At 50.1% G+C, this 26254-nt stretch overlaps 7 protein-coding genes across 7 annotated transcripts; 2 read left to right on the forward strand and 5 right to left on the reverse strand.

The window, feature by feature from the left end:
* Positions 1–866: 866 nt before the first annotated feature.
* GUITHDRAFT_74117 (hypothetical protein) lies at positions 867–1181 on the reverse strand (the record flags this gene model as incomplete). Its single annotated transcript, XM_005829187.1, has 1 exon — positions 867–1181. A coding segment is annotated over one exon (315 nt), but the record flags the coding sequence as incomplete, so codon positions are not given.
* An 818-nt stretch (positions 1182–1999) lies between these two features.
* GUITHDRAFT_61122 (hypothetical protein) lies at positions 2000–2350 on the reverse strand (the record flags this gene model as incomplete). The annotated part of the gene is made up of 1 exon (XM_005829188.1): positions 2000–2350. A coding segment is annotated over one exon (351 nt), but the record flags the coding sequence as incomplete, so codon positions are not given.
* A 5369-nt stretch (positions 2351–7719) lies between these two features.
* Positions 7720–8942, reverse strand: GUITHDRAFT_164206 (hypothetical protein; the record flags this gene model as incomplete). Its single annotated transcript, XM_005829189.1, has 9 exons — positions 8851–8942; positions 8768–8799; positions 8649–8719; positions 8533–8592; positions 8368–8481; positions 8268–8321; positions 8100–8222; positions 7880–8046; positions 7720–7832 (listed from the first exon to the last, which is right to left on the reverse strand). Coding segments are annotated over exons 1-9 (804 nt in total), but the record flags the coding sequence as incomplete, so codon positions are not given.
* Positions 8943–10779: 1837 nt separating this feature from the next.
* Positions 10780–12482, forward strand: GUITHDRAFT_111828 (hypothetical protein; the record flags this gene model as incomplete). Its single annotated transcript, XM_005829190.1, has 15 exons — positions 10780–10820; positions 10872–10921; positions 10966–11015; positions 11079–11160; positions 11212–11243; positions 11293–11348; positions 11407–11455; positions 11510–11563; positions 11618–11701; positions 11751–11819; positions 11866–11889; positions 12066–12115; positions 12168–12264; positions 12309–12346; positions 12398–12482. 15 exons carry the CDS (start codon positions 10780–10782, stop codon positions 12480–12482), a joined length of 861 nt encoding a protein of 286 aa, XP_005829247.1.
* Positions 12483–13831: 1349 nt separating this feature from the next.
* GUITHDRAFT_95798 (hypothetical protein) lies at positions 13832–18103 on the forward strand. The gene is made up of 9 exons (XM_005829191.1): positions 13832–13862; positions 14753–14807; positions 14874–15028; positions 15089–15172; positions 15238–15303; positions 15362–15425; positions 15477–15510; positions 15572–15668; positions 15712–18103. The coding sequence occupies exons 1-9, from the start codon at positions 13839–13841 to the stop codon at positions 17989–17991; spliced, it is 2859 nt and encodes a 952-aa protein (XP_005829248.1). The 5' UTR covers positions 13832–13838; the 3' UTR covers positions 17992–18103.
* Positions 18104–18120: 17 nt separating this feature from the next.
* On the reverse strand, positions 18121–19907 carry GUITHDRAFT_111831 (hypothetical protein; the record flags this gene model as incomplete). Its single annotated transcript, XM_005829192.1, has 11 exons — positions 18121–18222; positions 18460–18543; positions 18585–18668; positions 18721–18761; positions 18975–19063; positions 19125–19172; positions 19230–19300; positions 19507–19584; positions 19642–19695; positions 19748–19806; positions 19856–19907. 11 exons carry the CDS (start codon positions 19905–19907, stop codon positions 18121–18123), a joined length of 762 nt encoding a protein of 253 aa, XP_005829249.1.
* An 817-nt stretch (positions 19908–20724) lies between these two features.
* On the reverse strand, positions 20725–21764 carry GUITHDRAFT_95803 (hypothetical protein; the record flags this gene model as incomplete). Its single annotated transcript, XM_005829193.1, has 4 exons — positions 21177–21764; positions 21060–21128; positions 20826–20985; positions 20725–20774 (listed from the first exon to the last, which is right to left on the reverse strand). Coding segments are annotated over exons 1-4 (825 nt in total), but the record flags the coding sequence as incomplete, so codon positions are not given.
* Positions 21765–26254: the final 4490 nt, after the last annotated feature.

The raw sequence follows: 26254 nt of genomic DNA on the forward strand, positions 1-26254 counted from the left end.
CTTTTGTCTTTCTTCCTTTCCTCCTTCCCCTTTCTCTCATCCCCTTCCATCTTCTCTTCTTTCCCTCCTCCTCCCTTCCCCCTCCCCTCCCGTCCTCGAGCTCCTCACCTCAGCTGCAGAACTCCAGCACTGATGCATGAGCTCGATTATCTCCGACGGAACTGACTCATCGATCTGTTTCTCCAGCATCAGCCTCTTCCTCCACGTCTCTCCCGCAAGATCCAACTTGCGCTCCTTCCATACCAACACTGCCCCCTGAACCGCAACCATACTGAACCTTCGCATTCTCCTCTCTCATCCCTTCACTATTTCTACCTCCCTGCCCGCCAGCCTCCCAGCCTTCCTCTCTTCTTGCCTCCCTCTCTCTTCTTGTCTCCCTCTCTCTGCCTGTCTCCCTCTCTCTGCCTGTCTACCCCTCTCCCAGCCTTTCCCTGCTTCTCACCATCGGTCGGAGCTCGCCTCGTTTGATGAGTTCCAGCGTCTGCAGGAGCTCGGCGTTGGGGTAGATGGAGGAGGTGCGAGGATGGAAAAGTTCCCACAAGGTGATGGCGTACGCGTATACGTCCGATGCTGTGCTCTCCATTCCTCCATCTAGCAGCTCTGGAGCTGTCCACCAGAAAGGAAGAGCGCCTGCCGAGGGGGGGGAGGAGAATCAGGGAGTGAGAAGTAAGGAGAGGTGAGGTTGCAATCGTTGAGGGCAAGGATGAGTGTAAAGGGAAGACGAAGACAAGGACGAGGACGAGGACGAGGACGAAAGTGGAGGAGGATTGGGACATCGAGGAGGATCGCGATGGAACCAGAGCACGAAAGAAAGGGACGGGGGGACAGTGGACGACGTTCTCACCATCAGCAGAGTAGTCACGGGGAGCAAGAGCCTTCAGTCCAAAGTCAGAGACCTTGGGCGTGAGCTTGAGGTCCAGAAGGACGTTGGCAGCCTTTAGATTCCTGTGAAGCACCGGGGGCTTTGCGAGGTGGACATACTGCATGCCGCACGCGATGCCGGTAGCGATCTCCATCCTCACATCGAAGGGAAAGTCGAACTGATTGTCCGCCATGTCCCTCACGGAGCCATACTCGAAGTACTGCATGATGATCAGCTCCCTGCCCCGGTCGAGGCAGGCTCCCATGATCGGGCAGAGGTTGGGGTGCCGCATGCTGATCATGACCCGAACCTCCGCCATGATCCTCGACCGCGCCGACAGGCTGATCCCCTGCCCCCTTCCAATCAAGAGCTCGTACCTCCTCGATGCCTCTCCCTGGCTGCTCTTCGACCCACTAAAGTTCCCAGAGAAGAACGCCTCCTCCTTCGACCCAAGCCTCCTGAACACCTTCGGCTCCACGGTGCCATCCCCAGCGAGCTTGTTCAAGTCACAGTCTGTCACTCGATCGGACGGAGGACGGAAGGCCTCGCTCGAGCTCCTGCCGAAGGTATTCTGCAGCCAGGAGACCACGATGGACGTCTGATTTCCTCCTTGCCTCCCATGGTCTTCCCACGCCGAGTAGTCAGCCGAGATGCATCCTTGCGCCTTTAGCTTCATGATCCTCGAGGACGGCATGAGTCGCTTGCAGGCGACGATTCCTCCTCGAAAGATCACCTGATGCCATCAATCAGAGCAAGGAGCAAACTGCGGAGAAAAAACGGGGAAAGCAAGCAACAACAACAGCGGAGGAGCTTTACCTTGCTCACAATGCCATGGCAACCCATCCCGAGGATGCGAGGGTAGTCGTAAAACGAGATTTCTGCCCAGCTCACACTCCACAGTGATGCGTCCCTTTGCCTGATCCACCGGCGGATAATCCAGATGAGGAGGAACGTGACAAGTGCAGCAACGCCTCCCCCAATGAAGACGTTCTTCAACTCCCAATCTGGAGGGGGAGGAACGACGTCTTGGCAAGGGCAAGGCCCCTGTAAGTTGTTTGGGTCGATAGAGGAGGGGGGCCAATCAGGATTATCCAGACAGTGAAGCACATGCTCTGCGCACGTCTGCTTTGCAAAGATTGCCATGGCATTTGTCATGGTCTGTGTCGTCCCGCTCGTTCCATCCCTCACAACCCTCAGGATCGGCTTTGTGGGGAGGTTGAGAGAGGGATTTAGCTGCTGCACTCGGCTGTCATTCCAGCATGTTATCTTCCCCAGAAAGATGTCGTTGATGATCGGGCCATTGAGGCGGAGGAAGGCACCGGAACCCAGGCTCAGGTGCGCAAAGATAATCACTGCGCTCGCAAACATTGGGAGGATCTGAATGTTCTGCTGCCTAGCACACAAGGTGAGCTTGGAATAATCAATTAATGCATCTGTCCCAGCGAAGTCAATCTGACACTGCAGGATGTCTTGGATGCCAACCCCTGTGGTGCGAGAAGGTCAGGCATCACATCAGAGGACAAGATCCAACAACGATCACATACCTGAGCCACCTCCATCATATTGGACGATGACCTCATTCTGATACATCGCATACTCTAAGTTGAGGACATCATACAAACCTTTTGCCAAGGAACTCCCCGTTCCATACAACAGGATCTTCTGGAGACCCGTTTGATACGTGATGTTTTGAACAGGGATGCCATTGCATTTCATGTATTCCAGCCTTTGTTTTGCCTGATCTCGCAACTTACTATCAACATCACATGGTCCAACCTTTGTCAAACCTTCTCCTTCAAATCAGTCGGAAGCATTCCAAAATGGTTTTCATGTGCAACCTACACCGATCGTCATTGAGACAACGGAATTCGACTAGGGGATGGGATACCGCAGCAACGCGATCCGAGGTGAGTATCCAATGAATATAATCATGGAGAGCCTTGGCTTTCATGCAAACATCGTTCGATCCAGTCCAATTTGTTGGGACCATGATATACCTAACAGCCGATCACTTTACAAGACGACAACAATGCTTCTGCCACACGTCATGGTGGAGATTGGCCAGGCATCAGTGGCATCAGGACTGAGGATGTTGGCACAAAGTCCCATGGGGCTGCAGTTTCCTTCAGCATTGGGATCGCTCAATGCAAATGCCTTCGCCCTGACAGCCGCCTCAACTGTATCAATGCTCACAGACACCTGTTGCATTCTTGTGAGTGGAGAGTAGGAGAGGAAGAGGCTAGAGAGAGTAACAAGAAGGCATGGAATGCAGAGCTCACAGGGTTTCCAGCAGATCCTATCAGCTGGGCGATGATAATGTCCCCGCTCTGCGCTTCTTGTACAATCCGATTGTCATAGGCTGTATATCCGACGGAATATGGGTCACTGCGGACCAGGTTGATCATATCAAGGCTTGTTTGCATGTAAGTGAGAGATTGGCAGGTCCCGTTCAAGTTCTGCGTCGCATTGGATGCTCCCACAACGTACATAGTGCCAATCACGAACAGGAAGTAGACGAAATTATGTCTCGTCTCTGTGAATTGCCGCCAGGGAAGCCCTGGAGGCTTATTCACAGACAATGGACAAGATGCCATGAACGGGAACCCGCACTAGGGTGGGTGGACGAACATGAGGGAGGGTTTTTCACAGCACACAGGACAATCGTGAGGCCCAGGTCCTGACCCCATTCATCGTCTGGGATCAGAAGACGAGGGAGCAGAAGGAAGAAGAGGTGAGTAGAGGTAGGCAGGAAGACGAGGGATGACTGAGAGAACGGAAAGTATGGAGAGGTATGTGATGAGAGGGTAGGATGGCGAGGAAGAAGCGAGGAAGAAGCGAAGAAGAAGCGAGGAGGAGGCGAGGTCGGCTTTCAGTGAGGAACAAAATGGAGTGTAGGGGGAGGCGACAGTGAAGTCAGGGAGGGTAGGGTATTTTAAGTGTGGATTGACGTGGTGGGGTAATATTCTAAAAAATTGAAATGTTTGGAGAAAAATTGATATTTTGAGATGAAAATATTTGAACATTTAAACAAAATTGCTCAGGGCCCGGAGAAGTCCGGTGAAGGCGGCGTATCGTGTCGGAAGGTTTGTTCGCTCACTTGAATCGAAAGTCCGAGCCTCTCAGTCACCCGAGTCCTGAGTCGGACGCGCGCCGGGGCCCGGCCCGGCCGCCCGGCCGACACTTCATAGCGTTGTCGCTCTCAACTGACCCCTCTGGTTTCCAATAGTTTTCTGTGGGGGTATCCTTCCACACATGTGAATAGCAAATGGCAGTTGGGGTCTGGGGTGGGTCAGACGGCTGGGAGCTGATTCAAATTGGTTGAGACCTGTTTAAGGGGGTAGGGTACTTCCTGGTAGCAAATAATTGTACCAACAGTACCAATTTTATGGTACATATTCGAGTACTGTTAGGAAAACTTGTACCAAAATAGTTTATGCGGTACCTCCCCTGTTCAAACTATGATGCTTTGGACCCACCTGTTTCCCAGTGAAAGTCCCTTCTCCGATGGGGTCAAGTTTTGGACCCTACCCTGCCTCCGACCAACATAGACCACCCTTGTAGATCAGAGGGAGCTCTCAAGCCTTGCCCCTTCCCTTCCCTGGTTGCATATCCAAGGTTAGCAAGTGAATGTTACGCAGACGTGACTCATCTGCAGCAGGAGAGCTCAGACGAGGACAAGCAGAGGCAATCCCTGCAGAATCTGGTGTGAGCGCAGCAGTCTGAAAACATCTCTGTGATTGCAAACACATGTAAAGAGGGTTGATCATCATAGATTTTAGCAGCTTGAATAAGGAGTACTCCGCACGGACCGTCCGCTAGTGGCGCTGTACGATGGATGACATTGACTCTCATGAGCAATAAGTAGGAAGTCATGAAGCATGTCACGGAGACAGCATGATCTATACTTATTTCATAGGAATCTGCTGCAAAGAGTCGGGCTTGAGGGCGGTCTGAGCAATATGCAAGAGTATTGCCAAGGCATGTAAAGAGTTTCAAGGAATACCAGTGCATTCATCAAATGGCAGTGATGAGGTACCACATGAAGGCATGACTTGCAAATTGATTGCATGTCGTGTTCTATTTCATGACTTACAATCAAGACGCTTTGAGCGACAAAACGATACCCCTTGTAGCATTGTAAATCATAGTTCATTTCCTTCACCTCGAGTCGAAGCAAGAAATTTTCAAGGTGCTGATATCTTTGTTGTGACTAGACTGACTTGGTGTCAGGAGCAGTTAATTGATGTTGGATGCGATTGAATCATGCAGACGAAAATGGACATACCCTTTTGAATAAATTTTTCTTCTCGAGTCTCATACCAGAGCTTTCTTGCCTCTTTCTTTGTAACCTAACATGTACAAAGCATTGGCATTTTCTTACACAAAGTAAACTGAGCCTGACCAGCTTCTCTTATTCGCTGCATTCTCGCCCTTCCATCATCCTGATCTTTTCCTCGCTTGACACCCTTGGGCCAATGCGAGTTGCATGCTGCGATATCATCAATTGTTTGGAAGGAACCAAGCGATAAGTGGAACAAAGCGCTCAGGTGCTATGCAGGCTGCAATGCATCGCCGGCATTCCAACCATATGGATAAGTTTGCCAACTTTGCGCTGCTCATATTACTTGCAGCAAAAGTCAACCATTCCAGATGATAAGGACAATGTATGAGACTTGCGCAGAAGAATGTGCAAACACGACGGTGAGTGTGCACGATTCCACATATACAAGAATGCTGCGCAGAAGCATCTACCAATTCCTTGTTTAACCACTCTTTTGATGAATGAGCATCGACTTCTCTAACATGTACATCAGGTCATGCAGGCTCATGTAAAAATGATGATGTTGTTAGCAACAACTTGGCTTTGTTTTATTGAAGTACGTTGAAAACATCACCTAGGCCGCTACATATTCCCATGTCCGCTTTGCAACAGTTCTAAACCACGTATCACCATAAAGTTGTACATCATTCGACTAGTCCGATAACATCTTCATGTAGAGTCTCAGTTTTAAGCACAACGCGGTTTGTCGGAGCGATACTGTGACTTGTTTGCCTGGTATGATTACATGTGACATGCTCTCTTACACAATTGAAGAGTATTGTAGAAAATTCAGTCAAGCGGTGCACAGTTCAGCCTTGCTTTCTTGCTATTCATCAAACATAGTGTATCAAACAGATGTCATCGTGTGGATCGACGCAAAATAAAGATGAACTCGAAGTTCTGTCTGAAAAATGACCCTTTGCAAGTACTGATGGATCGAGAGCAAGTTCTTGATGCTGTATCATTGAGAAGTAAAATGACAGTCATAAGCCAGTGCTATACGACTCGTATCCATCAGCTTGAAATATGAACCACTGAGTTTCATTCCATGAATCATCTTTCCTCCCGCATTCAAACTGAGAAACTCAGTGCTTGTCAACTCATGGGCATGGTTTCAGAGTTTGAATTTCCAGCAAGTTGAGGAAGGACAAGGCAGACAGAAGCGTCAAAGAAAGTTGAGGGTCATCAGGGAAGGTCTGACGAGAGTCTGAGACTCATGGACAGGGAAGGATAGGGATGCGCAAGTGCGGAGGGCAGGGAGATGGGGAGGGAGACCCCCTCTGCTAAATGTATTTTAAAAGGTACCCATTACAGTACCAGACCAAGACCTGTACCCCCCACCCCCCTGTCGCGTCCGTTGGGTTCGAATATTTGAAATACTACCACGCCTACCCATCAGGTTCTGGTACAAATCATTACTCCACTATACAAGGGCCTAAGTGATCCTATGCAAAGGCAATAGGAACAACTGTTTACTTATCTAAGCTCTCAATTACCCCCGGTTGCCGTTGAACGGGCAGCGCTGGAAATGGATTTTCAAACCTTCCAATCCTTCGATTTTTTACTCACACACAATTTTCTACTGGAAAATGCCTGGATCTGGTACAAATCCCAATTGTCAGCAAGTTCCTTGACCCGACAACGCTATGGCCCTGTGGGCTGCGATCGGACTGGCACGCCGGACGGGGCCGGGGCGGCCGGGCGGCGGCTCAGCGGCCTGAAGGCTGTCACATTACGCAGTGACGTGAACGAACGGCACACTGAAAATTGAATCATTACATGGTGAACTATGTTACATATTGACTATCAGTATCATGAGGCTGTCACTGCTGCCCATCGCTGATTGACTCGCCGAGGGTCGCGGACCTGGAATCTTGGCCGCATCTGAGCTTAGTCATCATGTGCTATCCAGCCGTAGCGCGCTATTCCATCCTGCAGTTGGAAATGTCTCAGTGAGTGCACTGAGTAGGCTTTTACCACTGTCGTGACACTACGATCCTGATCGGATCATGGCTGTTGCGCCGATGAATTCACCTGGAGGAGGAGGAGGGAGCAGCAGAGGCCAGCAACCAAGAAGGTGAAGGACGTGTCAAGCTATCAAGCTGCATGTCAAAAAGCGCAACGCAAGGACTGGTAATGGGCAGCAGCTCACCAGCAGCGTCATTTCCCGGGCGCTCCCTGTAGTGCTTTCTGAGAAGTGCCTCCCATTGTGATAGTCTCCCGGCTGCACCCTGCTCATGCGCTATCAGCCTTCCTGTCGCTCTTCCCTCGCTCAGTGCTTGCCAGCCATTCGCGTCCTGCAGCAACGGATTCCGCGAGGACGAGCTTGAGTCGATGGAGCCGACGGCTCCAATCAAGTCCCTCTGGCTCTGATGATCGGTTCGCTGCATCAGTTGAAGGGAAGAGGCAGGTGGGGAAATCTCACGCTGGATCCTTGCAGCGAGTCAGGATGTTCCAGCATCCGGAGGGTAGTCTTGATGCTGCACCTGTCGAACGGATCTGCGTGAGAGGAACAGGGAGGAGGAGGCTATCGGCAACCTCATCCTTGAGAGGATCCCCAGAGAGCAGTAATGACGGCAGATGAGAACGGCTGAAAAAAGCTGAAAAGCGACTCCCCAGCAGTACCAGGCCAGGAGGTTATCCTGGAAGCTAAAGAGAGCGGGTGAATGACCTTCTTCTCAGTTTTCAACATGTACCCGGGCTGCAGCACGCTGGGTACAGACCACTCTGCTCGGGCAGGATCCAGCATGAGGAGCACAAAGCCTCCTGGCACGATGAAGATTGATTCCAGGATGGTGAAGTATAGTGGCGTCCTGGTGCTCCAGTAGTGCAGCGCGATACCGAGAGCACTGCCTGCCATCGTCTGGACGCGGAGGTCGTCAGCGAGCGGGCTTCAAGCACAGAGCCCTGCCAGACCTGCCCCAGAGAGTGAAAGCCCCACGACATCCTTTCGCACATGACAGCCATCGTAACGAAGGCTCCTGTCGCCGTCATCTCGAAGCTCGATGAGGAATCCCAGATGAAAGCGCCGACAAGCGCCTGCTCGATCTGTCAAGATGCTCCCATGCACACCTTCTCCTTCACCCCCATCATTGAGTCACCACTCGGCATCCCATAAACGCTTCCGATCCTTCGGGCCTTCATCATTCATGTCAGGGCTTTCACCTTCCTTGCTAACCAACACCTTCTCATCATTGTAACTGCAAGTGCAAGGCCTGCTCTGGCGAAAGACAGTGTACAAAGCTACATCCAGGACGAGAGAGTAACAACAGCGATACAGGAAATGCAGAAGGCTGATCTGTTTTCTCACTTTCACGTCCTGTTAACTCAGATTGTCAAAAAAAAGTACCTTGACCGCGAAATAGGATGCTGGCGAGATGCTGATGGACCTTGAGTACCTTACTACGACCTGGTTGAGAAGAGTTGGTCAACAGGAATATATCTTCAGTGGAACGTCATCCTTACAGGTAAAGCAAGCAACAGTGTTGTCACGGTGACAGCAATTCCACGGGGATTCACAAATGGCTGAATGATATCTAGGTGGCAGCGGTGAGTAAAGGCGTTCGGACGTCGAAACGACAAACCTCCGATAAATGTGAAGAGACTTGGAGGATACCTGTCACGCCATGAATCAGGGTTCATCAAAATCGGCATAGAAGGAGCATACTCGTATAAGCATCTGTTTAGCAAAGTATCGTCGTTGTTGTTTGTACAGTTCGTTCGAGGCAAGCTGTACATACTTCCCTCTGAGCAGATTCTGTAAGAAAGTAGTCTCAGTAAGGCATAAGATAATTCATCCCTGTTTCGCTCTCACGTCCCATTTCATGCAACCTTCTGCCAGCTTGATTCAGTCTCCCCTCTCAGTGAATTTTCATTTTGCCAACGAGACTTTTCTTGGTTCATCTTTCGCTCTGTCTCAACGACATCTCTCTGTGTAAGTATGCCTGATTCTTTCGCTTGCTCACACTCCCCCTCCCTCCTCTCCTCCCCACTCCTCTCGAAATCTTCATGTCTCTGCCCACATAGCTCCAAAGTGGTACTCGTGGGCTGCCATGAATTCATTTCCACAACATTCAACGGTCTGTAACGTACCGAAGAAACGGATTATCATCACTGTAACGTTTTATAACTGACTTTGGGTTGTTGACTGAATCCCATGATCACGGTCGAAGGTTATGGACTACCAAGGGTGGGGTCCTTCAACCTTCCTCGTTGACCCTACGAAAGGGGGGGTATTTCTTCTAATTTGAAGGGGTGGAGGTGGTCATTGATCACCGTTAAGTTGGATTAGGTAGGTAGGGGGTTGCAGTCAGTGAGGACTCAATACTATGATATGCCGAAGGGTACTACCGGGGTACCTACCGAGAAGACGGAAGTTCGTCCCTCATGTGAGTAGGGGTATCATCCCATAGTATTTTGTGTTATTTAGGGGGTAGGGGGTATGATAGTCAACAATAGGATTGGGTAGGGGTGCTGACCCGCAGTGAGAACGGATATCAAAATTCTAAATAGGCTCTGAAAAATTGGGGGGTGGGGTAGCCAAGATATCGGAACGAAAGGGGGTAGGGTGGTGTGAAACAGAAAAATAGATGGGTATTTTCCTGTTGGTCGGAGGGGTACAATTGCACCCCAGGGCCCTACGATCGGATCGACAGGAGCCGGGGTAGGGGTCCATCCCCCGAGTGAAGGGGTAGGCTGAGTTGGGGTGGTGAGGTTTGGTTTTTGGGGTTGTTGGTCCAAAATGCGATGGCAGTGAGGGAGTGTGGGGATGAGGATGGAGCGAAAGCGAAGTTGGGAGCTCGGGACATTGAGACTTCAGTTTTTCATGTCGTAGGAAGATCGGACTGACGCAAAGCGAGGATGCATGGAGGCCGCGGCGGAGCTTGTAACCATGCTCGTTGTTTGATGATCGTTCGTTATATAAGCCTGTACGGGATATGTCGAGATACCTGCAAACTTGATGGCAATGAGGCAACCTGATGAGCAGATATGAACAGAAGCTACTGGATATGCCATGCAGTGAGCCGAATGAGTTGTGAGGGACTTGTCAGCAAATGTGTGGGGTTGGAAACAGTCTGCTGTAATCAATTAGGAGAGGTGCTGTAATCGAAAAAGAATTCCTCTTGGGAGACAATTCAAACATCCCTATAGAACATATGGAGATATAAGAGAATTTCTGCAGTGGCAGACTACTGCTGCGTAGGCATCTAGATTGACATGAGGATAGGGGTTTCGAATGTATAACCAGTTCAGAAACAATTGCGTCTCAAGCACAAGTCAAAGAATTGCAGGGTGCTAAATTGCATTTGCAGCCTCTTCCAAACAACCTCGCTGCTGAAAGTGGGTGAAAAAGGTTCCAAGGGCCCAGGCTAGAGCCAGGATCTCAAGTGCTGCTACGAAATCTGTACCTCCTGTCTGTCACGGTGAGGAACGAAGGCTGTGCAGGAACTCTTCATGACCAAGACAGGTGAGCACCAAGATGGCTGTTCGTGTTGTGCTGCTCAGCGGTGGCTCATTCCTTCAATGGCTCACCCGTTAACCCAGATTAAGGCTGAGAAGATCTTAAAAGCTTGCTTTCTACTTCTGGATTCATTTCATGACTGAGATATTCGCTGCTCTGATATGTAGACCTCCGAGGTAAGTTCCCTGTTCGGCCCACTGAATGTCCCTAACGCACGCGATCCCAAGGCACTCATACACGTTGACGGACTTGGGCCCAGCTCGATTTCGGATGGATGGTGAGAAGGAGCCTTCTCCGAATGATAAGTGAATGTGCGTGAAGGAAAATTGTATTCAAGGACAGATTTACAGCTCTACAACAAACGAGGGCAGGTCAGTGATGAATGCCGCTGCTTCCTCCATGGTTCCTCATTCTGATTGCTGTAATTGGTACAGAGAATAGAGTGCAGCCACTACCGAGCTGGTCCCAACGAATTCAATGATTATCAACCATCACCTTGTGTGGTTTATCTGCATGGTGTCTCTCTGCTGTCAATCAAAGCTAGGTCGTGATACATAGAATTTTCAGGGAATTGTGGCAGCCGTGTTGATGCTGATGAAGTATTGAATCTTCTCTCTGAATAACCACATTTCACTTTTTCTTGCACAGATCGTAGAAGGACTTCTTGAAGAAGGAGTCTCGGTGTTTTCATTGGATTTCTCTGGGTGAGTTCGGATCACGTTTGAAATGCTCACTTATTGTTGCTTGCTGAAAATCATGCAGTTGCGGTCTGAGCGATGGGGATTTGGTCTCTCTTGGATTCTTTGAGCAGGTGACTCCTTCGTTCAGGGGAAAAAAGTCATGTTGAATCACATTTTTACACAAGGATGACCTGTCTTGTGCGCTTGAGTACTTGGCAAACGATCCAAACACAACATCGGTATGTCTCAGTCCTCTCCTCAGACGTGGTATTATCTTGACATAAAAACAAAAGGTGGCCATCTGGGGTCGAAGCATGGGAGCAGTTGTTGCTTTACTGGTCGCTGGGAGTGAACAGTTTAAGGGGATTGCATGCTTGGTGATAAGGCAGATCCTTGAAGCATTTGGCAAGCTCACTCCATTTGCAGATTTTAGACTCTCCGTATTCATCACTTCAACAGCTTCTAGAACAACTGGCTCATAAGTACATCCCTCAGGTACCCATCTCGAAATAAGATACAGTTGTTGACTCTTGTTGCTCAGGTTCCACTGCTTCCTTACGACAAGGTAGAGTTTAAATTCATTTTGCTGTTCCCCGTCACATGGCATATATATGATTGCCGTGGTGTAAACAGGTCGTAGAAGCTGCTCTTCTCTCTCTTCGCCAGGCTGTACGGCAGGTGTGATGAGTGGGAGAAGATTCTGTTGCATTCGAAACTTACGACTGCTTCGCTTTGCCTCAGAAAGCAAACTACGATCTCTTTGATGTGGAGACAACTTCTCCTGCGAGCAGGTCTGCAAGAAACGATAATCCAAACGAGGTTCCCTTATCTCTGTCCCACAAGATGCCGCATGCCGGCTTTGTTTGCCCACGCAAAAGACGACCAGCTCATCCCAGCAACACATTCGAAGTTGCTGATGGACGCTTATGCTGGGGAAAAAGTAAGATTTATTGGTAATTTATAGGTTTCCAATCTCGTTTTCAGGAACTTTTGGAGCTTGATGGAGATCATAATAGCGCAAGGTCTTGTCACATTGCACGGCTTCCCAGGAGTCTAAATACCTCTCGTCGCAGGGAAGGTGAATACCTCAAGAAAGTCTCATCGTATCTGGTCCGAAACCTCTCGTCCTCACCTCCTCTGACCATCGAGGTGGTTTGAATTTGTCCTTCTCCGACCATCCGATATGCCAAGTGACATGGAACTCGAAGCAGAAGTCGAGGAAAGAAGTCACCGAAAAGAAGGGCCTCGAGCAGCAACACAATCAAAATCCTGTCGCTTGGTTTTCAAGGCAAGTTCGCAATCGTACGGCGAAAACCTCAGTGCCAGTTTTAATTGTTCTACTCAGTTTTGTTGGCGGACTCTTCCAAGCAGAAACAGCTAGATGATGCAAAGACCGTTGGCACCGGGGAGTCCGAAAGCCTATGGGCCGTCGACCTTGACCCCCGGGCCCGGCGGCCGGCTAACTTGAAGGCTTAGTGACTTGTCAGACTACTAGGCTAGTGACGGACTCCGGGAGTAACACGTAATCGGCCATCGACCCGGATTATCGCTCGTCATGACGGTAGCTGCGATGCCATGATCCGCCGGATAGCGGCCCGGCCCGGCCTACTAGGCTAGACTACCGGGCGCGCGTACTACGGTACCCGGTACATGGCCCACCGTCACTGTGACAGTGTCACAGTCTGGCTTCGTCCGGGCGGGGGGCCTCGCAGGCTCAGCCCGGGCCTGGCAACCGTCCGACCCGGTCAGCCCGGTGTGATCACTGTCATCATCAGCCCGGCCGGACTGACTCCCCGGTCAGACCCCTGGAAATCACTGACTCGGACCCCGCTCAGTCACTGTCGCACGCCGGGCCGCGCCCCCGGCCGGTGCCCGCCGCCGCCGCCCCGGCCGGCGAACTTCGAACTCGGAACTTTTAGAACTTTGGAACTTTGAGCTGTTTCCAAGTTTCGCTGCCTGAGCGATCCGAAGTTTCGCTGCATAGCAAATTTTCTGGAACTTTATGCCAGGGGGGTGGGTAGGCCTTGAACAAGTTGTAGGAACGAAGATTGTGGGGGTGGTCTGAAACCAAAGGGGGTGATGCTCCTTCGACATTTGGGGTAGTACCTGGGAAAATTGGGGGTAGGGTCCACTTCAGTCAGCACCACCTGATGACTGAAACTTGGGGGTGGGAGTGTTCAGAATTGTTTGCGAGACCCGGGGGTTGGCACTTCTCCATGGGTAGGGTGGTCTCATTTGTCAGAAATGGTGGGGTGGTGCACTGATAAGGCACTTGTACAAGGGTCTATTGTTGCGGGGTAGGGATGCATGGGTAGGGTACTGAAAAAGGGGCCACTACAGGGTATTTCGAGTCGGAAGGAGGGGTGCATGAAATAGTTGGTTGGACAATGGCGAGAGCGGTGGTAGGGTGCTAGAAAAAGTCAGGAGTAGGGGTAGGAGTAGGGGTGGGTAGGGAGTACACTGGGGGTACATCACAGGGGAGGTGGGTTGGTGGGTCGCAGAGGCGGCATCGCAATGTTGCGCCGGGGCGTAGCGGAGGTGAGATGATGGCGAATAAGAAGACGAAAACGAGGATAAAGATGATGGTCATGATGATGATGATGATGATGATGATGATGATGATGGAGGAGATTATGATGGAGATGGAGATGATGGAGATGGATATGATAGAGATGGAGATGGAGATGATGGTGATGGAGGAGATGATGGAGATGATGATCACGATGATGATGACGGAGATGATGGAGGTGGAGATGGAAATGGAAATGGCGATGATGGTGGAGATGATGATGATGGTGGAGACGATGATGGTGGAGATGATGGAGAAGATGATGATGGAGACGATTATGGAGATGATGATGGAGATGGAGATGGAGATGGAGATGGAGATGGAGATGGAGATGGAGATGGAGACGATGAAGATGGAGGAGATGATGGAGACGATGATGGTGGAGATGATGGAGATGATGATGGAGATGGAGATGATGATGGAGATGATGATGACGATGGAGATGATGATGGAGATGGAGATGGAGATGAAGATGGAGATGATCACGATGAAGGTGGAGATGATCACTATGGAGAAAAAAGAGAAGACGATGGAGATGGAGATGGAGATGGAGATGATGATATTATGATGAGCAAACACTATGAGCAAGAGAAGGATTTTTTGGACTGCCACGGCCGAAACGCTGTGCGAGGGAATGGGGGAATGGGAATGCTGTCCAGAAAAGAGGTCGCAGGCTTGATAAAGATCTTGGTATGCAAGTCATTATCTCCATGTTCAATCAATCTAGTATTTCACATGCTCAACGTCTTGTCTTGCGTCTGAAGCCATGTTAGTGAAGGGAGTGGGAATTCCATTTCCCCGACAGATAACACTAACTCTGTTAAGATATCTGTGAACTTCCTTGACCAGTGCCCCACAGAAAACCGTCGCTCTCACCAGAGCCAGGGTCGCTAGCAGGAGCTTCCTAGCGACAGGTGTAGAGAAATGAATGAAGACCTTTTTCATTGTCGAATTTTCAGAACTGACTTGTAGTGTGCCAGCGTCCAAGATCAGACTTGAAAATGCTCGATCATACTCAAGGAAGACAACGATTCCGGATGTTGCTGGAGCCTCCTTCAACATTTGCTCCCAACAAAATCGCAGGCCTCGGATGGTCTTCTTCAGTCAGCAGAGACGTTTTGCTTCTACCTTCAAAGTAACACATTTGACATCTTGAACGCTGAAGTGATTGTTTTGGTTGAATTGCTTTGTGCAGGAGGAGTATGAGAAGCATGTTGCAGAACGTGCAGCACAAGGGATCGTTCCCAAGCCGCTTAGCCCCAAGCAATGCAGTGACCTTGTAAGCCATTAAGTTTTCGCTGCTATTGATGATCGGCCTGCATGTGACCTGGATGCATCTTGCAGGTCGAACTTCTCAAGAATCCACCAAAGGGTGAGGAGGAGTATCTCCTGAATCTCCTCAAGACACGGGTAATATTTCTGGCTTCAATTTTCATTCTTTTTTAATGCTGATCCAATCTCTCCATAGGTTCCTCCCGGTGTTGATGAAGCTGCTTATGTAAAGGCAAGCTTCCTTACCTCGATCGTGAAGGGTAACTTGTTACAGAGTATCAATTACTCTGTTTTGACGTGTCGATTCTTAGGATCTGTCTCCTCGCCTTTGATCAACAAAGCACAGTAATTGGAACTATGTGCATTGATGCTTTCATCTGATATCATTCTCGTCCTTGTCGAACAGGGCTATCGAAATTCTTGGAACCATGCAGGGTGGATACAACGTCGAAACCCTGATTTCTGCACTTGATGATGCTCAACTCGCGCCTGTTGCATCGAAGGTTTGAATTTTCCGCTTTCCTCTGCTTGGTAACTTTCGACTAGGCTCTCAAGAAAACATTACTCCTCTTTGATGCTTTCTATGACGTGGAAGCTAAGGCAAAGGCAGGCAACAGCTTTGCAAAGGAAATCATACAGTCATGGGCTGACGCCGAATGGTTTCTCTCAAAACCAGAGGTGCCAAAGAAGATCACAACTACCGTTTTCTTTGTCAAGGGAGAGACGAACACAGACGATCTCTCGCCAGCTCCCGATGCTTGGTCAAGACCAGACATTCCACTCCATGGATTGGCCATGCTGAAGAATGCAAGGGAGGGAATCATCCCTGACAAGGATGGCGAAATTGGTCCTATGAAGCAGATTGAGGAGTTGAAGAAGAAAGGACACCCTCTGGCTTACGTAGGAGATGTTGTTGGTACTGGTTCTTCCAGGAAGTCTGCTACCAATTCAGTGTTGTGGTTCATGGGGGAGGAAATTCCTTTTGTGCCAAACAAGAAGTCTGGTGGTGTTTGCATCGGAGGAAAGATTGCTCCCATTTTCTTTAACACCATGGAGGATGCAGGTGCCTTGCCAATCGAGATGGATGTCACAAAGATGAACATGGGCGATGTGATTGACATTTATCCATACGAGGGAGTTGTGAAGAACAATGCAACTGGAGAAGTCTTGTCTGAATTCAAGCTCAAGACTGAAGTACTGTTGGATGAGGTTAGAGCAGGCGGAAGAATTCCTCTCATCATCGGCCGTGGATTGACATCAAAGGCCCGAAAGTCTCTCAACTTGGAGCCATCCAAAGTTTTTCGACTTCCAACTGGTGCCTCAGAGAAGAAGCCGGCAGGCTATACACTTGCTCAGAAGATCGTTGGCAAAGCTTGTGGCGTCGAGGGTGTTTCGCCAGGCACTTATTGTGAACCCGCGATGACTACTGTTGGCTCGCAGGATACTACAGGCCCGATGACTCGTGATGAATTGAAGGATTTAGCTTGCCTTGGCTTCAGTGCTGACTTGGTTATGCAATCTTTCTGCCATACTGCAGCATACCCCAAGCCCGTTGATGTTGTCACACATCACACTTTGCCAGATTTCATCCGTACTCGTGGAGGTGTCTCCCTTCGACCTGGAGATGGAATCATCCATTCATGGCTCAACAGGATGCTTCTTCCTGATACGGTCGGGACTGGAGGCGATTCTCATACTCGATTCCCAATTGGTATCTCCTTCCCAGCTGGCTCTGGCCTGGTAGCTTTTGCTGCCGCAACCGGCGTGATGCCCCTTGATATGCCAGAGTCGGTGTTGGTCCGATTCAAGGGCAAGAAGCAGCCAGGAGTTACGATCCGTGATCTTGTACATGCCATTCCGTACCAGGCGATCCAGGATGGACTTCTCACAGTCGAGAAGAAAGGAAAGAAGAACATCTTTTCCGGACGCATTCTCGAGATCGAGGGTTTGCACAACATGACAGTTGAGGAAGCATTCGAAATTTCGGATGCCTCTGCCGAGAGGAGTGCAGCCGGGTGCACAATCCAGGTTGACAAGGACAAGATCATTGAGTACCTGAACTCGAACATCACGATGCTCAAGTGGATGATTAGCGAGGGATATGGCGATGCCCGTGCGATGGAGCGAAGGATTGCGTCCATGGAAGAATGGCTCAAGAATCCAGTCTTGCTCAAAGCCGATCCTAAGGCGGAGTATGCTGCCACCATCGAGATCGACCTTGATAAGATTAAGGAGCCTATTCTCTGCGCTCCTAATGACCCCGACGATGCCAGGCTGTTGTCTCAAGTTCAAGGAGACAAGATCGACGAAGTGTTCATTGGATCATGCATGACCAATGTCGGACATTTCCGAGCGGCTGGCAAGCTGCTTCGCGAGTTTACCGGCCAGATCCCAACCAGGCTGTGGATTGCGCCCCCAACAAAGATGGATGCGGGTGTGCTGACTGAGGAAGGTTACTACTCCATCTTTGGACGTGTGGGCGCTCGTATCGAGATGCCAGGGTGCTCTCTCTGCATGGGTAACCAAGCTCGAGTCGGCGACAGCACCACCGTCGTCTCCACCTCAACCAGGAACTTCCCCAACCGTCTTGGCAAGGGAGCGAATGTCTACCTTGCCTCCGCAGAGCTTGCAGCTGTCGCTTCCATCCTTGGGCGTCTGCCAACTCCAGCTGAGTACTTGGAGTATGCGGCGAAGATCAACTCGACTGCCGCTGACACCTACCGCTACATGAACTTTGACAAGATGGAGAGCTACGTGAAGAGTGCGGCGAAGGTTGAAATCTCAGCGGAAGCTCGAGAGGCGGCAAAGAAGCATTTCTCGAAGTAGAAGCAAGGAGTGGGAGTTAAGTGTGTTGAGTCTGGTTGTGTGAGAGGAAGTGTAATACGATGGTTGCTGACAAACAGTCACAGTGAGTCTCTTTAAAGACAGAAAGGATGGGAAATATAGGTAATGAGTTCAGAAGTACTTGTAGGCATCTTCCCCGCCCAGGTCGACGGGGAGTTGAGAGACGTCAAGGAATTCCTTGAGATCATTTTTCTTGGCAAACTTCACTTTCGCCTGCCACTTCGTCTCACCACCCCTCACGCCTCTCACATTGCTCCGGTTTTGCCCCCGCTCTCGTTCCTAGTCAGCTTCCCCCCTCCCTCGCTTTCGCACATGCCATCCTGTCCTACCCTGTACCGTTCTGTCCTGCCCTGCCCTGCCCTGCCCTGCCCTGCCCTGTCCCCGCTCTCTGCAGCTCGCTCTCTATCTCGTCTACCCACCTCCTCACAACCGCGCTCACGCAGATCGGACCTGAGTGACAGGATGTAGCCATGGGCGGATGACAACCCAGAAAGCAGAGAAGAGCACGGGGGCAGAGAGGAGGAGGCACACCCCCTGCGGTTCCCGTCACGCTGAAGCAGCAGCTTTCTCCTCACCATCCGCTCGGGGTAGAAGTTGGTGAGCATGTAGATGACGCGCTTGGCCGCTCGGTAGTCGATGTTGGACGCAGTGATACCCTCCTGTAAGGTGCTGCGTCAGATGAAGGAAATCTGATGATTGCGAGGAAGGGACCAGGTTGAAGATGATCAGAAATTGATCTGGTCCCGACGATCCTTCTAGCCAAGTCAGGATTGGATGAGCAACAAGCATCGACTCAGTAGAAGAGGGAAAGAGGGAGCCCGAGACACGTTGTGGCAATGCAAGGCCGAGCGGAGTGATGGAAGAGAGGGAGGGATTGGTGGGAAAACGAGCAAGTGGTCTTGTGAAAGAGCAAAACGGAGGAGGACGAGAGGAGGGAGGGAGGAGTGACAGTAGTGGAGGGTTACCATCGTCGGCAAGAAGGGCTTCGGCGGAGTTCAGGAGGTAGACGCCGAAGATAGTAAGCTCATCGTAAGTTTGAAAGTTGGGATCGTGCCTTTGTCAACAGAAAGGTCACGAAGGGGGAACAATCGGCCAGGGTGCAACTAAGTACTCACTGCTTCACGTTGACCACAATCACAGGACGGTTGTTCTTGTCTCGAGCCCTGCACCGTCCACGTCATCATCCCGTCATCGAAACACGCAGGCCATTCCGGCTTCACCTCAGTATGTAGCATTTCCCTGTACTCAACTGCCTCTGCACTCCAGGAGACGTCTGATCGATCTTCTTCACCTATATCTCCATCACCATGACATGATTCCTTCCGTGCCTCCACCAGCTGCCTCCCCTACCTCCCCCCATCTTCTTCCCTCCCCTCCCTCCTCCCCCCCATCACCTCCCTTCCTCCCCCCATTCCCCTAGCTGCGCACCCTCCCTTCCTCTCCTGACTCTCCTCCCCTCGTGGCCTCCCCTCCCTCCCCTTGCTCCTCTGTCTGCACCGGGAAGTCTAGCCCATAGCTGCACGATTCCTTCCAAGCAAAGAATCTCCTCAGCTTGTGAGCAGCTTTGCCGGCATCCTGCCAGCAAGAATGAATGACCTCGTGGTAATCAGTGAGCAGATAGAAGCATCCGACCATCTGGTGTGCTCGGAGGAAGCGCCTGAGCAGTTTTTCGTCGATGTCATCAACCTGAGTGCAGCGGCTCGATCCCTGGCTTGCAACCACAGCGATCTCTGCTCACCTTGATGTCCTCGTCAAGGATCTGCATGGACTGGCTGCTCAGATCGCTACTAGACAGACCTTGAATGCATGCATGTGACATGGCGCGCAGTCAGAGACGCGCACGGACCTTCGCTCAGCTCCTCCTTGCCTGCACCCTCCGTCTTCTTCGTCTTGCTCATCTCTTCTTCCGTCGGAGGCTGCCGGAGGATCTCCCGCATATGTGCAACAGCCTCTGCCTCTTCCTCCGCCTCCTTCCCTCCCTCCGCCTCCCTCCCTCCCTCCTCCCCGCCTCCTCCTCCCACATGGCGCGCGAGCATTCCCCATACCATGGCGCTGGGGAAGCTCTATATGGGGGCAAAGTAGTGGGGTGGGGGTGGGTCATTTTACACATGTCAAACGGATGGGGGTGGGTCCATAACCCGGCGTAGAGTTGACATGGTGTAAATCCATTTGATAGGAGGGGTCCAATCTCCTCTTGGTGATTTTAGGGGGTAGGGGTGGTAGAGATACATCATAGTAAGGTGGGGGTAATAAAAATGAATGTCGGGGCAAACAAGGGAGGAGAGGAGGAGGAAGAGGAGGGGGGAAGGGGGGGAGGATGAAGAGGAGGGAAGGAGAAAACGATACCACGAGACGATCCCACGTTCACAAGCTTTCCTGCTTGCTGGACAAAGGAGCATCGAAAATACATCAAAGAGGTCTTCCAGTTCAGTTTCAACTTTGTTTCCGCGCACTCAGCTCCATGTGTTAACCATTTACAAGCAGCCATATCAACATCACCACATATAACATCACAGGCGGCACAGAGAGGCTGGGTCAAGACACCATGCTGTCCTGCAACAAGCCCTCCAACAGCGTGTCTGTGCCGCGTCTCGGAATCGACTTCTTGCTCTCGAACGTGTGCATTCGAACCCATCGGTGCGAGATCAATCTCCTTGCCTGCCATGGACAAGTCAGCTCCAGCAAACGCCTTCGTCCCCTTCTCCTTCTCACCTTGGGCCGTCGCGAGGCCTCTCGTTGCAGGCAGGATAAGATGAAGCTCCTCCCTGCGCATGGGACGTCAGCGATCGGGCAAGATCCTTGCAAGAGATCACAACCTGTCTCTGAGAGCCCTGGGGGCAGCTCTGGCAGATCCTCCGACTTGGCTATCTTCATCAGCACCGCCATCGTGTTCAACCCTTCCCATGGCATCTTCCCAGTCATCAGCTCCACCACCGTCATCCCCAACGACCAGATGTCCGCCGACCTTCCCGCATGCTGCGAGAGGAGCAGTCAGCGAGGGTGAGGAGCCTCCTCACCGGCATGAGAGCCCTCGGGAATGAAGCACTCACCTTGTCCAGAACGATCTCCGGCGCCATCCAGTTAATCGTCCCAGCTGGGTCCCTGCCCGAGCTCGGCTCCTTGTACCATCCTGTGCTGTCTGTGTGCAGGTCATGGCCGAAGTGAACGTCGAACATCCTGCTGGCTCCGAAGTCCGCGAGTTTCGCGATCATCTTCAAGGACTCGACTCCCTTCGCCGATGTGATCTCGTTGTCCATTGCAGGGAAGAGCAGGCAGTTCGCACCCTTGATGTCTCGGTGCAGGATGCCGTTGTTGTGGAGGTACTCCAGCCCCAGCAGGAGCTGGGCTGTGTACTCCCGTGCAACGGTCTCCTCGAGGCCCTTGCTTGCTTTCGCGAGGTCTGCCAGCGATCCGCCATGTGCATACTCCATGAGGATGAAGAGTGTTGTGTCCGTCCGCTCTGAGCCGAGGAGGGTAACGATGGAAGGATGCGACAATGCAGACATGATGCTGATCTCCCTCTCCACCTTCCCAGCTCTCGATCCCATCAGCTCCACCTCCTTCACCGCGACGACTTGCCCTTTCCCATCGTTTCCGTCGACGTCCCAAGCAGAAAACACTGTCCCGAAAGCTCCTTGCCCCAGCAACTTCCCTCGAAACCACCTGAAACGAGTCCCGCAGAACATGTCATTGCCGAAACCATGAGGAATCATTGAGGGAAGATTATCATGACATTTCCTGCAATCGCTTGTCTTCCTTTCATACATCGGCTGCTTCATGTCAGGCGCTTTCCTCGCTTCATCCACTCGGATTAAAACCTTGGCGACCTCGTTGCGAAACCGCACCGACTCGAGCTTCTGCACGATGTCTTGGCATTGAGAAGCAATTTGCAGGAGGAGCTGTCGACGGCCTTCTTGTCCAGTGCTCGTTGACGAGTAAGAGAGGTCCTCGTCGTCGGAGGATTGTGAGCAGACTGAGGTTGTCCGGTAAATGACATCGTCCAGCGCTTGCATCCATAGATCAAGATCATCTGCCCTCTTGCTCGCATCTGATATGACGATTCTTCTCAGAGTTGCAGTCTCCATGTGTGAGAAGTAAGACGAGGAGACCTTGTTCTTCAACGCTATCAACTCCATGTAGACCATCAACGAGGCCGGGTCAACATCGAGCTGCGTGATGATCTTGGAGTTGATGTTCAATCCATCGTCTTGCAGAGACAGCAGGATCATGTCCATAACACACAGGCATGGGATGCCCTGCCAGATGAAGGCCTTCCTGTTCACGAGGTCCGTGCTGGCGATGATGGCTCCGCTGAGAGCGTACATGCATGTCTCAAAGCAGTCGTCAAAGAACGAAGGCCAGATGCTGTTGAAGCGATCGGCAAAATCAGTTGAGTTCGAGACCTGCAAGGAGCTTCACCTCAGAAGAGCATCATCCCATCACAAATGTTACCGTGAAGAAGCTGCGAGCAGACGAAGGGAGTTTGTTCTCCACCACCATATTCTCCCATTTTTTCCTCTGGTTCTCTTCAAAGGATTCCAGCTCTATGATCGAACCCGCTGATATCACGGAACTCGATCTTCGGTAGTCCTGCCACGAGCATCAAACTTGTGAGCAACTTGTGCAAAAGGCGAAGCACCGGAACCGTTGGCAAGGATTCGCTGTCGTCGTATCGCTTCGGAGAGGAACATCCCGTGTTCACTGAAGCACCACAGCCCATCTTGTATCTATCGCGCACTTCGGGACCATCTTGAAGCACGAGACATGGATGATGACGGAAGGTAGAGAAGAGGGAGGGCGGAAAGCAGAGAAGAGGGAGGGCCTTCGATCAAGACTTCTCAACCTCTTCTCAAGAGATCGCCATTCTTTCTCCTCACTACCACCGTTACCAGTTGTTTCCCAAACAGAGAGGTGCAGAGCCTATAAACCCTTGGTGCCCGGATATGTTCAAGAAACCAACGTCCCCTCTGCCCTTTCTCCCTCTTTGTCTTTCTGCCGGTCGGCTAGTCTATCGTTTTGAGAGTTTTGACGGACTCAATGGCTGAAAAGCTCTATTATTTCGTGTCTTTCTGTCTAGCAGTCCGTCTTTTTCCTTGCTTCGACCAACAAAAGCAATCCTCGTCAATCGATAAACTTCAGCTCAGCTTCCCTTCTACTTCATCTCCTCCTCCTCCTCCTCGTCCCTTCGCCTGCTCCTAGTCGCCATTCCGATCATGCTCTAAGAGTATATATATATATTAACTTCGTGATTATAACATACTCTTACACTTTTTCTTCGTGATTATACCACAAAGAATACTACTATTATACTTAGTACCCTTTGCGTATGATAATATTCTCATATCATTACTCTAACAATTTCCTTATAACCTAGTAAAAGTTTAATATTCGCTATCAAACCCTTACACACTATAAATAGCCCGTTTATGGACTGTAAGTAATACCTATGTTATTTAATAATAAACTATATATAGAATATACACCATACTAACAAGTCTTAGTAGTTATTCGTGTGTAGTCTTATAAAATTTCTTCGTGACTCAATTAGACTTATCCCCACACACTAAAACTAACCTCATTACACCTTTTAACATCTTCAATTAATATACTTTCATTTCACATTACACCCTTATAATACTATAAAATCCCTTTCAAATCTAAATCTTACCATATTTCCATTATTGTGTTTAAAAATGATTTAATCTAATAAATAATTACTTATACCTTACTTAATTATGACCGATTCTATGGCACTCTTCTATAGATACCCCCATAATTATAAAAATATTTCTATCATTGACGATGATATCTCCAAAAATCTTAAACTTCTCTATCAACAAAACTATCAATCTAAATTTGAACACTCTAAAGAACATTCCATCGGTCAATATTCCGGACCTAGTTCTTGGACAGAACAACTACAATATTATGATATTAACTCATATGATGATATCAAATCTATTCAATTTGATTCAATACCCTCTAAACCCCTTCATCCTGAATTAGGCAAAATCAGATTCATTAATAAATACACCTTCGGTATTGATACTGACGAAATTCAACATATACTTCTTAATAATCGTCTCACATTCCTTAAAATATTTCAATTCCGTATTGAAAATAATAAAGCAGTTGCTACCATTCTTAATGACCTTAAAGTCTTTCTCAAAATTATTAAAACAGTTCTCGGTGATGAACATGAACTCTCTCGTAAATATCAAAGACTTACCTATGACTTTGATTATATCATCGTCCGTCAAATTGAAGGAGATAACACCCTTAATCAAAAAGAAAAAGCCAATTGGATCTCTTTCCCTACTATCCTTCAACTTAGAGACTCCCTTGAACATGAATGGCGCACTCTACTACAAAATAAACCTATGCTTAAAGATACTAAAGCTGCAGATAAACTCATTTGGACAAAACATTATGCTATGCTCTTACTCAGCTGTTATACTCTAACTCCCCCTGTACGCCGTGAGCTATTCGGAATCAGATTTCAACAATTTGAAAATAATGACTTTGTCTATATTCCTCAAGATATTAACAAACCTGTTGAATATGTCCTTTATACTATCAAAAAACTTCATGAACCTATTCAATATCCTGTAGGGTATGACGAACAATCCAGTTATAAACTATCACAACTTATCCGAGAATCTTATCAACTCTATCCCAGAACATTCCTTTTCCCTACTGTCACTGATATCAATAAACAAGCACAACCTAATACTATAGCTCTGTACTTTCAAAAACATGTTTGTGATAAAGTATACCTCTCTATTAATATAATTCGTTCCAGCTTCATCACCTGGAGAAATCAAAATCCTTATTATACATATAATCAACGTAAAGTTGATGCTAATAAAATGAGAGATGATATTCTTGTCCATCTTCAATACTATAACAAAGTACTTGACCCTGAACTAACCAAACTCAAAGAACAACAAGAAACACGTGCCGGAGCAACCCCCCTATTGAGTTTTTCCACCCCACCCCCTAGCCATCCCACACACCTACCCTATTGTACCCCCACCTACATCATTTTATCTGGCTACCTTGTATCCAGTGGCAGTACCCCTATATTGACCTTTCAAAGTACCCCTATGTTTGACTGAAACTCGTTTTACTGTACTACCCTACCCCCTTTGAATAGCACCTGAGAGTCCCCATATCACTAACACGACCTTGTCTGCGCGACCCACCCTGCAGAGATATATGATTATCAAAGTTGAAATTGAACTTTCTTTGAGAACTTTATATTTGAAAATTAGGAGAAGATTTCTAACTTCCGTATGTGAATCGGTCGATCCTACACCTCCGCTGTGACACCTTCAGGTACCCTACCATGATTACAGATAAAACCCTCTCGTTCACCATCCACCACCCCCTCTTTGTACTTCCAAATCACCCCTTTGATTATCACCCCACCACCCCACTCGACCGGAGATACAAGTTGATTATTATGAAATATCATAGTACTGATTTTTAACTTAACTTCGAGTAAAGGAAATAGTACCGTACGCCACTGTCACTGCTGCCCGGGCCTGGCCCGGCCGGGCCCGGCCGGCGCGGCCGCGGGCCCGCAGCCGCGGCCCCGGCGGGATGACGCCGAACTTGAACGCGCGGCCCGGGCCTGCCGCAGTGCGGCCAGCGGCCTGCCACTGACTCCGACCGAGCCGTGTGACACTTTAACAGTTGGCAGTGCCGGCGGCCCGGCCCGGCCCGGGGCCCCGGCGCCAACCGTTGAACCGTTGAATTGAGAGCCGGGGCCCGGGGAGCCTGAGTCTAGCCGGGCCGCCACTGGCACAGGCTGGCCGCCTCGGACGGGCCACGCCGGTTGAAGTTAGGCCGAGGCGGTCCGACCGGGCCCGGGACTCCGGCCCTGATACTCAGCCCGGCAAAGTTAAGCCGCTCAGTCACTGCGGCGGACTCGAGGCTGGCATGTGACTCCGAGTGACTCAGAGCGGCCAAGCCACCGATGCCGGGACCGGGGGCCCCCGGTGAACTTCCGAGTTCAAGACTCGAGTCACCTGACTTTTTGTGAGCCGTGGCACGTGACGGGCGGCCGCCCTTGTGGCCTCCAGTGGGTTGAGGGGGGATGAGGACCTTTAGAATTGCGCCTGTCTGAACTTGACCAACTTGGCAATGCTGCAACAGAAGACGAGAGGGGAGGAGAAGCGAGAGAGAGGGGGCGGGCGGGCGGGGGGGGGGGAGTGAGTAGAGACAGAGAGAGAGGATGAGG

The sequence above is a fragment of the Guillardia theta genome (assembly GCF_000315625.1).
Source record: "Guillardia theta CCMP2712 unplaced genomic scaffold GUITHscaffold_54, whole genome shotgun sequence".
NCBI lineage: Eukaryota > Cryptophyceae > Pyrenomonadales > Geminigeraceae > Guillardia > Guillardia theta.

What these genes read in the sequence shown, in the direction of transcription:
- GUITHDRAFT_95798 (XM_005829191.1), top strand. Translation starts at nt 13,839, where the DNA reads ATGTTGCGCCGGGGCGTAGCGGAG. An exon ending in TGCGCCGGGGCGTAGCGGAG is followed by an intron (nt 13,863 to 14,752) that starts GTGAGATGATGG and finishes AGTGCCCCACAG; the next exon opens with AAAACCGTCGCTCTCACCAG. An exon ending in TGAATCTCCTCAAGACACGG is followed by an intron (nt 15,304 to 15,361) that starts GTAATATTTCTG and finishes ATCTCTCCATAG; the next exon opens with GTTCCTCCCGGTGTTGATGA.